We start from the raw sequence: 12,181 nt of genomic DNA, 5'->3' as shown, positions 1-12,181 counted from the left end.
CTCTATGCTATAGATTAAATATTAGTGTATTATTTTTATATGTTTTACAAATATAATAATATCAGAGTTTTTCCTACTTTAAATTTTGGCAAAAATTTAAGCAAAGGAATTTTTCACTCTTGCTGTAAGAGTGAAGCTGTAAAAAACCTATTTATGTTGGCTGAAAGTCTTGGAAATGAATCTAGTGAACAAGTTGCTTCTGGAATTCTTGAATTAAAAAATGAAAAAAGACAATATTAAATTTGGAGACAAGTTTCCTTTAAAAACCTTTGAAAACAATCTTCTTGTTGTTGTTGGCACACCTGATAATAAATGTAGCAGAGAACCCATTAAAAAATTATCTCTATTAATTATAATGGAAGTCTCTAATACTCTAAATCTGAGTAAAAGAAAGACTAAGCTACATTGTAAACATATGCAACAAAACTTAGGGAAGAAAATGTTAGAACCTAATATATCAACTCAGATAGAGGAGCTGAATAACGTATTTTCAGATTTTTATGATGTCAAAACTGAATCATTCATTTCAGGAGATGAAGAGACAAGTCGCAGTTTGGTATTTGTAAAAGATACTTTTGATTTAATTCTTCGTATGATTAATGAAAGAGGTTTGAATCCTCATTGCAGTATTACAAGGATTTCCATTGATGATGGACATGGTATTCTTAAATGTGTTATAAATGTTTTTAATCCACTATGTAAACATACAACTTCAGAAAGTCTTGATTATTCTGGTGTAAAAAGATCATTGGTTTTAGCTTTAGTTAAAGATGCTTTAGAGCATAATGGTAATCTTAGCAAACAATTGAAACCACTAGGTCTGAGTTATGTAAAATATTCAATAACATTTGCTTTAAAATGTGATAACTCTTTATTTGGTTTAAGCAGTCACAGCAGCAAGTATGCATGTCTCTGGTGTGAAGGGAAAAGTATTCTTGAGAGCGGAAAAAAAAGAACCTTTGGTTCAATAGATATCAGCCACAACAAGTTCGTTGAAGATGGATGCAAAAAAAATCATATGATGGAATTTAAAAACTGTATTTCTCCTAGAGTTGTGTATCTTGATGAATTTCTATAAATTTTAGAAGTATCTCATTCCTACACCAGAGTTACACATTCTTATTGGTATTACTTCTATGTTTGTAAAAATATTAATTACACTGTGGCCTGATTTTGATTTGTGGCTAAAGTCGAATTATATAATTTTAAGGGGTTACCATGGAACTGGTTTGGATGGTAACAATTCACAGAGACTTTTAAATAAACTAGATCATTCAGAAGTTAACCATATAAGTGCAGCCTCTATATTATCAAATATGATATTTCTCCAATCTGTAGTTAGCTGTCTTAGAAAGTTTTCAATTATTAAAACAAATGGTTTTAGCATGTTTATTGGAGAATCTATTGCTGAATCAGTTTTAGATTTTAAAAAAACTGCATCTTCATCTTCTGGAAAAGTTTAACTACCAATTAAGTATTAGCTGGAAAGTTTATATTTTAGTATGTCATCTTGTCCTTTTTCTTCAGCATAGTCAGTTTGGGTTTGGTGTATATGCAGGCCGGAAACAATGCTCACCACTATCAACATCAAGCAAGGAAGTGATACAAGAGTTGTTCGGAACACAATGATTATGCAAAATAGCTTAAGAAAAGTGTGATAGAGTTTGGTATAAACAGTTTTAAGTAACCCTTTTTTCTCCTTTTTTAAAATTTTTAGTTATTGTGAACTTTGAAATGATTAAATTATTTTATTAGGAATTTCAATATTTCATGTTAAACTGTTACATTTATTGCATTGACGTTATATTATTAACTCTGGAATTTATCTAAATTTTATCATTAAAAATCTCATTTTTTCATTTCAAAGTTGTCTTCTTTTAACAAAAATTGTTCCAGAGGTGTAAAACCCTATTAATTTTGAAAAAAATCCCCACCCTCCCCCTCCATATGTTAGTTTAGGTTTACAAAAAAAATATTTTAGTTAGTTAGATAATAAATAAGTTAGTTAGTTAGATAATAAATAAGTTAGTTTAGATTTTAAAAATTATTTAAAAACACTAACCTAAACCCAATATTATTAATTTAACAAAAAAAATTAGAGTAAACCAAAATTTATTCTGGCGGTCTCAGGAGAGAACAGTGTTCCAGTGGTATTTTTAATTTTTAATGTTTTTTTTTTCTTTAAATTTAAAATATGGTTTATTTTTTTTAATTTTTTATATATGTTTTATGGAGTAAAATTGATGCTTTATTTCACTATTTTATCATTTTCAATGTAGTGTGTTGATTTTTACTGTTACAAATATTAAAATTAAATGCAAAAGAGTTAAAGATACATTTAACTTTTATAATTAATTATTGAATTTGGAATTTAGAGTATAAAAAATGTCTAGCTAACATAACATACATCATATATTTTGCTATTTTCATGTCACAATACTTGCTACTGAAAAATCGTGGTTTGAATCCTACCACGGTAGAATTCAAACCACGGCGCTTTTACCACATAAAACATACATTTTCTTAAAGAAAAATAAATATAAATCATATATCTTTCAAAAAAAAAATCTATATCAATAATTGTGAGCACAAATATTACCTGAATTTTGAGGAAGAATATTTAAAAAAAAAAAATTAGAAAACTCAACTTTGAAACTTTGCAAAATTCTAAAATTTATATATTTTGTATTTATATAACAATTTTTGATTTAAACACCAAAATTCTACAAAAATGTTAATCAAAACATATTACAAGTGTACCTGGCATTGAAAATAGATATAAATAGTGCTAAAACACCTAAAAATCTTTAAGACTTCAGAATTTATCAACAATTTCTTTGTTGCTAATTTTCTTTTGAGAAGCCCCTACTATAAATAGTCCATATTTGCCAAAATATAAAGCTATCTTTTAAAACATAAATGCAAGCAGTTATAAACAATGGCTTTGCCTTTTAAAACCATTATTTATTAATTTAAAACTAAAGGGTCGTTAGGGAATCATCTCGGTCTGCAAGAGTTAACATTATTAAAACTACTAGCTATCCAGACCCATAAAATCTTGATAAGTCTATTTCACTCCGACCATTTCAATGTGGAATAGACTTATTTTCAAAAGGAAAAATAGACAATTTCAAAGTTAAAAAGGAGAATTCAGAAAACAGGTTTTTTGGAGCAAGTTATGAGAAATAAGATAACTCTATCTGTTTGACTTTTTTTTGAATTCTCTGCAATAAACTCTCAAAAAAATCTTTTAATTAAGCTGTTTTTAATACCGGTTTTAGCGGAATAAACTATGGTGTAAATTTTAGAAAGCAAAACTATTAATGAGATGCAGAACTCTTTAATGTTTATCAACTTTGCTAATTTTTTAAAAATACAATAACATAAATACAAAAATTTAAAACAAAACACTTACAAATGTTTGTACATAGCATAAGATTTTTTATATTTGAATATTACACGTTGCTTTTTACATGTGCATATTACATCTCTACTAGTAATAAAATTCTATTTAATTGTAATTTATTTATAAATGTAATTTCTATACTTTTTTTTTTTGTTGAGAAAATATAATGGATTTTGAATATTTCTTTTATAAATTCTATGCAATTAGTTAGAGTACCCACTTGAAAAGTGTTGAACATGACATCAGTATAAAAAGTTTTGAAATAAATTTTTTTTTTTAATTTTACACATATTTAATAGCTAAGTGGTTTAAAACTCTGTCCTTAGTACCATCATTTTAACACTTTTGCGTGTTTAATTCTACTGTTAAACAAAAAAAACATTTTTTAGTTTTTTATGCTTCTTGCTGCTTTTTTAAATACAAAACAAGACAGTTTAGCAAAAAAAGTCTTATAATTGTTTGAATGTTTTTTATAAAAAAGTTATATTATATTATACATATATTATATACAATTGTTCTATATATGACCTGCATTTTTACATTTACAGACATTTGTATGTAAATTGCTATACAAATAGAATTTTAACATTAAATGTAAATGACATGTTGTTATTAATTTACATTTTATGTATTCACATAATCTTTAAAAAACTTCTTTATAAAAAAAAGTGCTGAGACTCTTTCTTGCCATTAACTCAAGTTTAATGGCTGCCATGAGTTCTGTGCAAACACGCACAAATGAGCTTGATGCTCATTATATAGCTCAATATATAATATGATTCTAAATACAATAAAACTAAAAAAAAAAAAAAATAACAGTTTGATTTTGAGCCTGTTGAAAATAAGGTAAATTAGGAATATTTTTCACAAGGGAGATGTTTAAACACATAATAACCATTTTTTTAATACTTGAATATCTACTTATAAAATGAAATCATACTGAAGCTCTACTAATAACACAAAGGAATACTTAATAAAGATAAATAATAAAGAAATAATTAAAATAATAAAATGATAAATAATAAAGCTCTACTAAGAACACAAAGGAATACTTAATAAAGATAAATAAATGATGTTGCTAGTGATTTATAAATATAAATCATACCTTATTAGAACCTGGTTGATTAGCTAAACAAAGAAAAATTCAAATTTCATAACAATAAAAAATTAAAGGACTAAAAATAGAAAGAACCTAATAAAAACAAAACTAATCACAAACCAGAACTTGTTTTAAAGGTTTCGGGAACATAACGAGCACCTCCTAAATACATAAAAAAAAATATAACAACTTTCATAATAAACAGTTCTCATAATAAACAGCTTTTGTAATAAACAGTTTTCATGATAAACAGCTTCCATAATAAACAGTTATTTCATTTTAATTTATAAAATACTACAAAGTATAGAACACATATTTTATAACTTGTTATCAACTTATGCAACCTGTAAATGGATCAACCCCGTTGCTTATATTGGTAGAAGAGTTTGTTCCAGGTATATATCGACTTCCTCCTAAATAAAAGTTAATAAAATATAAATTACTTTATCTGTGCATGTAACGGGTGATGCGGAAGTTATCGGACAAAATAAAAACGTCAATAACTTATTTATAAATAAATAAAAAACTACTATTATATTTTTTTTAAATAAAGCATTTATCTTTTAATAAAAATATATTATTTTTTATATGAAAAAACACCACCATCTGCAATTGATCTCAATTTTGCTCTGACGCCTTTCATATGCGACTGTAAAAAGTTTAAATCAATTTCTTGTAGTTTTAGTTTAATGCGATCAATCAAAACTTGCTCTGTTGAAGCTTGCCAATCTCCCTCGTAAACCTTCTGTGCCAAATATCCCCAAAAATTTTCAATTGGTCCTGCTTGAGGCACATTTGGGCGATTGGATTCTTTATCAGCGTAATAGACATATTGGTCCATCCAATTTAGAGAATCTTTAGAATAATGAGAACTTGCTAAATCTGGCCAAAATAAATAGTTAAAGTCTCCATGATACTTGTGAATAAATGGAAGAAGTCGTTTTTCTAAACATTCATTAATATAGATTGATGAATTGATCGCTACAGTCTTGGAAGTGCGAACAATGGCTCGGACATACCACTGTCAGATATGGCTATCCACATTAATAATTTTTTTGGAAATTTCTCTTTTCCTATAAAACGAACACTTTCTGGGCATGTCTTTTTGTTGTTTGTGTAGTATCCAGAATTTCCAGGCATGTTGTCCCCTGCAAAACAAAAGTATTTTTCGTCATCGATGACTAGAAGCGATTTTGTGTTATAGAGTTGGTTAACTAGTTTCCTGCTTCTTTTCTCTTTTTTTTATTTGTTGTTCTATAGTGTATTTTAAAGTCTTTTCACGTTTTCTATATTTAATATTCATTTTTTTTAACTGACGATAAATTGTCGATTGATTTACACCAAATTTAATAGCCGAATTTTTCTCTGACTGACCCCTTTTCGATTGTTGACAAGTCTCGTTAATTCGGCTTTCTTTTCTCTAGTCCAGGATGTCGGACGACCAGGGTGCTTTCTATCAGAAAAAGATTGAACAATTTCTAGTCTTTTTAGGTTATCATATATTGTACTTCGAGCAAATCCTTCCTTTTCAAAATGATTTACAATTTTTTTTTTTTTTATATTAGGTTTATTTACAAAAAACATTTTTAGTTGCTTTCGAAAAGATTCTCGCTCAGCTGCATTTAACCTCATTTTAAATAATTGTGTTTCAAATAATAAAGTTTATATTTTATAGAACGTTTATGCCTACGCATAAAACCACAAAAACTAATTATTTTGCTCAAATAATGAAATTAGGATTTGTCCGATAACTTCCGCATCACCCATTGGACCTTTTCTGTATTCTTACTGGGCCTGAATCAAAAATTTTATGTTTTTTATTCCTAACCGTTATTGGTTAAGAACATACAAGTTAATAATATTTGTGTAAATATTAAAATCGTGGTCAATAATTGCTGCTTGTTCATTGTTTAAACTAATAATATAATTTAAATAAATATATTATTTCAAATTGATTTTCCTAAAAGATACTACTTTAACACTAAATGTTATTTTATTTCCATTTAACTCAATGCAAAGTGATTTCTTATATGAAATATTTATTTTTTTAAGAAATATATATAAAGCAAGGCTGCAGGCACTGTTAAAGTGGAGAGTTAACAAAAAAAATAGATTTGAAGAATCAAAAACAATGATTTAAAAATTAAAAAAAGGAAACTTAAAAAATAAAAGTATATAAGACAGTATAACATTTAAAAAAAAAAAGAATTTCAAAGCATTAATGTTTGAGAAAAAAAAAGATTTTTTGAGCATGAAAGAACAGTTAAAGTAAAACTTAGCTGAATGATGAGTCATGGTGAGCCATGCAAGAGTTTTATGGAACAAAAGATAAAAACTTGCTTGAGCAGCAAACATTGTAGAAGAGAGCAAGAAACTGTAAAAGATCAAACTTGATAGCTAGAGCAAGTCAATTACATTACAAAGTGTTTTTGAATCTTGCCATAAGGTAAAAGTCAAAAAGTGATAACTTTTTAATGAAGTGATGTCTCTTCTGCGTTGTTGTAGCAATAAAAACTACCTTAGAGTTAAGAACTTACTGTAAGGTAGTTTCTATTTGCTACAAAAAAGTAGTTTTTAGTTGCTACCCCAAAGCAGTTAACTTGAAGACTGTTAGAAAGAAAAGATTCAATAATTCAAAACTTTTAAAACTTTTTCAGATGTACTATAGCATATGCCTTAACACATCCATAATACGCATAATAGTACCATTTAGTTTTTATGGCTACTAAGTCAACAATAGCAAAAGAAAAAGAATGGAAACTAATTGTTACAGAGTAAGTGGTTAGACTGCAGATAAGGTATTAGTTAATGTTGACTAAAAACTCAATAATAGTAATAAGAGTGATCATTAATAGTAGAAGTGTTCTCCAGAGTTTTAAAAAAGAGTAAGAATTAAAAAAGAGTAAGGGTTAAGTTTAAAATAAGGGTTAAGGGTTAGAGTAGTCTTCAGATTTTTTTAAAATTGGAACAACAAAAAAATTGAGCAAAGGAAGCCAGAGTGACTAATATCTTACATTGTATTAATTGATGTTTCACTTTAGAAGTTAGAAATAGATAATCACTTTAGAAGTTAGATAATAAGTTTATAATCACTTTAGAAGTTAGAAATAACACAGAAAAGACATAAGAATGAAACTTACGCCTTGTTTGAGAAACTAATTTAAAAATCTTCAAAAAAACAAAAAATTTATATTGAATTACATAAATTATGTTTTATGTAATATATTGTTATTGTTAATATAATGTAATAAAATATTATTGCAACCAAAAAAAAAAAAAAATACAAATGTTGCCAAAAGTAGAAAGTTTGCTAACAAAACAAAACTGAAACCTGATAAAGATTTTGTTTAAGACAAAAAACATTTAAAGTTCTTTATTAGAAGAAAATTCAAATTTCAAGTTTTTTATAGCCATGCTCAAATCACTTCAAAACACAAGAACTAAATACAAGAAATCGGATCTTTTTAAGAAGTAATACTGAACTGCAAAATAACCTAAAGCCACCTGGTTATAAAGTTTTCACTATATCAATATATAAACACTATTTATCAATATAAACGTACTTATATAACATTTCTTAACAATTATATGATTAACAGTTTTTTTAAATACAAAAGGGGCTGCTGCAGTTGAGGAAGTACTCTATTTTTTTCTAAATTACTATTGCTGAGCAGAGAAACAAGTTTAGCACAGTATTACCTGGGATGTGGTGAGAAGAATTTAAAACTTTGTGTTTTGTAACAAAGTGAGCACGCTACTACTACAGCATCAACATTTTTCACATATTTTTACATTTTTTAAGTTTTCAACTCTGTAAATTTTCCATATATGTTTAGAAATTTATTATTAGTAAATTTAAAATCTGGGACATATAATATTTTAACAGTAACTTGAACTCTATAAACTTCAAAATTATTAACAACTTAGTAAAAGAAAATACATTTGACAAATGTCTAATACTACTACACAGTACTGATACAGTAAATATAAATCTTCAAACAATACTTTCATAACGAATTTTTAATAAAAATTACCAGTAAATGGATCTGCAAACTGATTGCTACTTAGGCCAATTGTAACACCAGCAGTATTTTTAAGAATAAATCCAGCAACCTCATCAAGAAACATAGGGCTCAAATCATTATCTTTTAAAAACTTATCAGCAACTACCCAAGGATCTTCTATAAAAAATTGATGTGATATTATATACTTTGATGTTTTCTAAGAATATATGCATGCATATATATATATATATACATATATATATATATATATATATATATATATATATATATATATATATATATATATATATATATATATATATATATATATATATATTATATATATATATATATATATATATATATATTTATATAATATATATATATATATATATATATATATATATATATATATATATATATATATATATATTTATATAAATATATATATATATATATATATATATATATATATATATATATATATATATATATATATATATATATATATATATATATATATATATATATATATATATATATATACAGGGCTTGTGATGAAGCGCTGCGCTCATGAAACATGCTTGTAAACGGTATTTTGAAACCCTCAAGGCGCGATAAAAAACGCTCACTCAGCTCATAACAAGAGTATAAAACTACGCTCATTCAAAAGTTTGGAAGGAAAAAATAACAAGCTTTTAAATGACTTCTTTATAAAATATTTGTAATTAATTTTTTTAGGTAATGATAAAACTTGTTGATTTAACAGTAAACCTCTGTCTTCCTTATACTAATATCCTTATACGAAGTACTTATATAAAATATAGACATTATGTCACTCGCTTTCTGCACATTTCTGTTATACTGTTTTGTCAGCATATTTCCGTTTTGCACTAACATAATGAATGAACAGTTTGAAGTCGTTACAGCTAATTTCAATAATGGAATGTTAACTATTTTAATTAAGTGCGCGTGGAAACACAATGTAAATTTAAAAATATACAAATTAAATGGGAATAGAAAATTAAGAAATAACTATATGAAAGTTAAAGCTTCTGAATATTTTTAATTTTGTAAACGTCAAGTAAGATTTATTTGATTTGTTAATAATATTCCACACATCGTTTATAATAAAAATTAATTTTCATAATGGAGATTTTTTTAAATTCATTTTTGTATATAGCATAGGTTGTTTGTTAATTAGTATTTATAGTGTCTCAAAAAATTATCTGATCAAACAAGTTTTTCCCAAAAAAAAATGTTTACGCTCTAAATTATACTAAAAACAATGAATACTAATGAATTACTTTGTCTGTCATTTTAATTCTATTGGCAATAGTATGTTATTTAGTGTTCATATTTTTTGATTCATGCTTCAGTTGGTTTATTATTTGTCCTAAAAGAAACTTAGTATTGAATAGGCTTGTAAAAAAATTATCCGACCAAGTGATATTTAGGTAAGTTTAATCAATTTTATGTAAAATTTGTTTAAATATTTTGGCAAATTTTTATACAAATAATGAAATTGCATAACAAATCGTAACAAATCATATTTGAGTAAGAAACACATGAAAAGAATATTAAAGTTTGCTAAAAAGTTCAAAATCATACCGTTAAGTTTCTGGAAACAGATCCTGTGGAGTGACGAATCAAAATTCAACTCAAAGTCATCTGATGGAGCCCAAAAAGTTTGGAGAAAAGCCGGAGAAGCCTACAAATTATGCTGCGTGAGAGGAACTGCCAAGTATGGTGGCGGTAACAGGATGGTATGGGGTTCAATGGCATGGAAGAGTGTCGGAAAACTCAAATTTATTGATACTATAATGGATTAGGTGCAATACAGAAACGTATTAAAGCAAAATTTGAAGTCATCTGCTCAAAAACTTTGGCTAGGATCTAATTTTACATTTCAGCAAGATAACGTTACCAAGCATAGTGCCAATAAAACCAAGGAGTGGTTTGCTGAAAATAATGTTAAAGGTCTTGGAATGGCCCGCACAATCACCGGACCTTAATCTCATTGAACATTTGTGGGAAATTTTAGACTGAAAAATTGGAGATCGGTCATTTTCCAAAAAAGATAACCTCAAAGTGGCAATTAAAGAAGCCTGAGAAAAGATTCAACCAGAAGAAACAAAACCTTTAGTCGAATCAATGCCTAGACGTCTAGAAGCTGTAATCCAAGCAAAGGGAGGCCCAACATGTATTAAAATAATTGTTTTGTTATATAATGATTTATTATAAAACAAATAATGTTTGGTCGAATATTTTTTTGACAATAAAAAAACAACCTAAGTTCCTTTACTTTAAGACTAAAAACTTTGTGATTCATATTTTACATTTAAATAAATAAAATCAATTTAAAAACATATTTTTTTATTTTTATTAATCTTGAGTTACCAAAAAAGTCTAAATTTACAAAAAAACAGCATTTTTTTTGAGAAAAGTATTTTAAAAATCTTTGGATAATTTTTTGAAACAATGTACCTTAAATTAATTAAAAACGTTTCTGCTGTTTAGAATGTCCGCAATCAAGGATATTCCAAAAGGAAACAAAGTAACGTTGTCAACATCTATGAAATGGAAAGTTGAAGATATAACGTATTACATACGTTAATGAAATATACTGCAAAGGTCTTAATGACGACGAAGAAATAGACAGTGCTAATGAAGATATGATTGACAAATTAGCAGTATTCAAATTGGAAAATGAAAAAGAGGAAAGACCGCTGACAACAGATGAGGGGAAAATCTTTTATTTAACTTTCAACTAATAGTTTTGAAGAAGAATTTCAAATTATTCTTCTGTTATAATCTAATAATTTTTCGACGATAAAAAAAGTGTTATTTAAATAAAGAATAATAAAAAAATATATTTAATAATTATTATTTAATTTACAAAAAAAATTAATTATTAAAAAAATATCAAAAAACATAAAAACAGTTAATTGTAAATATTAAGTTAACAGCGTTTTAAATACATATTAAAACAACAAAAGCAGAAAAATTTTAGCCACAAATTTATTCTTCAACACTATTATAAGAATTTATAAAGCACTTGCATTTTTGTTTTGGTTGCGCTTTTTTTTACCTTTAATAGTTTAAAAAAATAGCAATCTGGCGCAAATAAAGCACATGAAGTTGGGAAGTATAAAAAACTACATTGTTGAAGTAGTATAAATGCGCTGCTGTAGATAATACTTAAAACATTGACAAATGAAAGTCGTATAACAAGTAAAAGGCTTTTTATAAACACAGTCTTTCGCAATTTTCAAATTTTAAGATCGTTCTTGTGACCCTGACCCCGAGTGAGCATAAATGCGCTCGATGACAACATATTATAATTTTACGAATGTGATATAACACGCTTGGCAATTTTCTTCATTACAAGCCTTGTATATATATATATATATAAATACATATATATATATATGTATATATATATATATATGTATATATATATATATATATATATATATATATATATATATATATATACATATATACATATATACATATATATACATATATATACGTCAGGGCTCGAATCAAGTGTATCGCGATTGCACCTTTGCAATTAGTTTTTTCTTAAAATTTGTTTTTTCGCGATCTTTCTTTTTTTCGTGATTATTCTTTTTTTATTTTAGAAGATTGATACTCTATTCCCGAATA

General features: G+C 26.2%; 1 protein-coding gene across 1 annotated transcript in view; it reads right to left on the bottom strand.

The window, feature by feature from the left end:
• Positions 1-12,181, bottom strand: part of LOC100202945 (phospholipase A-2-activating protein) — a 90,667-nt gene that overhangs the window by 26,441 nt on the left and 52,045 nt on the right. Inside the window, exons 16-19 of the mRNA XM_065790283.1 lie at positions 8,540-8,686; positions 4,850-4,918; positions 4,626-4,667; positions 4,512-4,534 (exon numbers count right to left, since the gene is read on the bottom strand). Coding sequence (XP_065646355.1) covers positions 4,512-4,534; positions 4,626-4,667; positions 4,850-4,918; positions 8,540-8,686 — 281 coding nt within the window. The remainder of the gene's footprint in view (positions 1-4,511; positions 4,535-4,625; positions 4,668-4,849; positions 4,919-8,539; positions 8,687-12,181) is intronic.

Source organism: Hydra vulgaris, chromosome 02, assembly GCF_038396675.1.
Source record: "Hydra vulgaris chromosome 02, alternate assembly HydraT2T_AEP".
NCBI classification, from domain to species: Eukaryota; Metazoa; Cnidaria; class Hydrozoa; order Anthoathecata; family Hydridae; genus Hydra; species Hydra vulgaris.
Note: the sequence above shows the minus strand (reverse complement) of the source record. Positions and strands in the feature narration are given on the sequence as shown.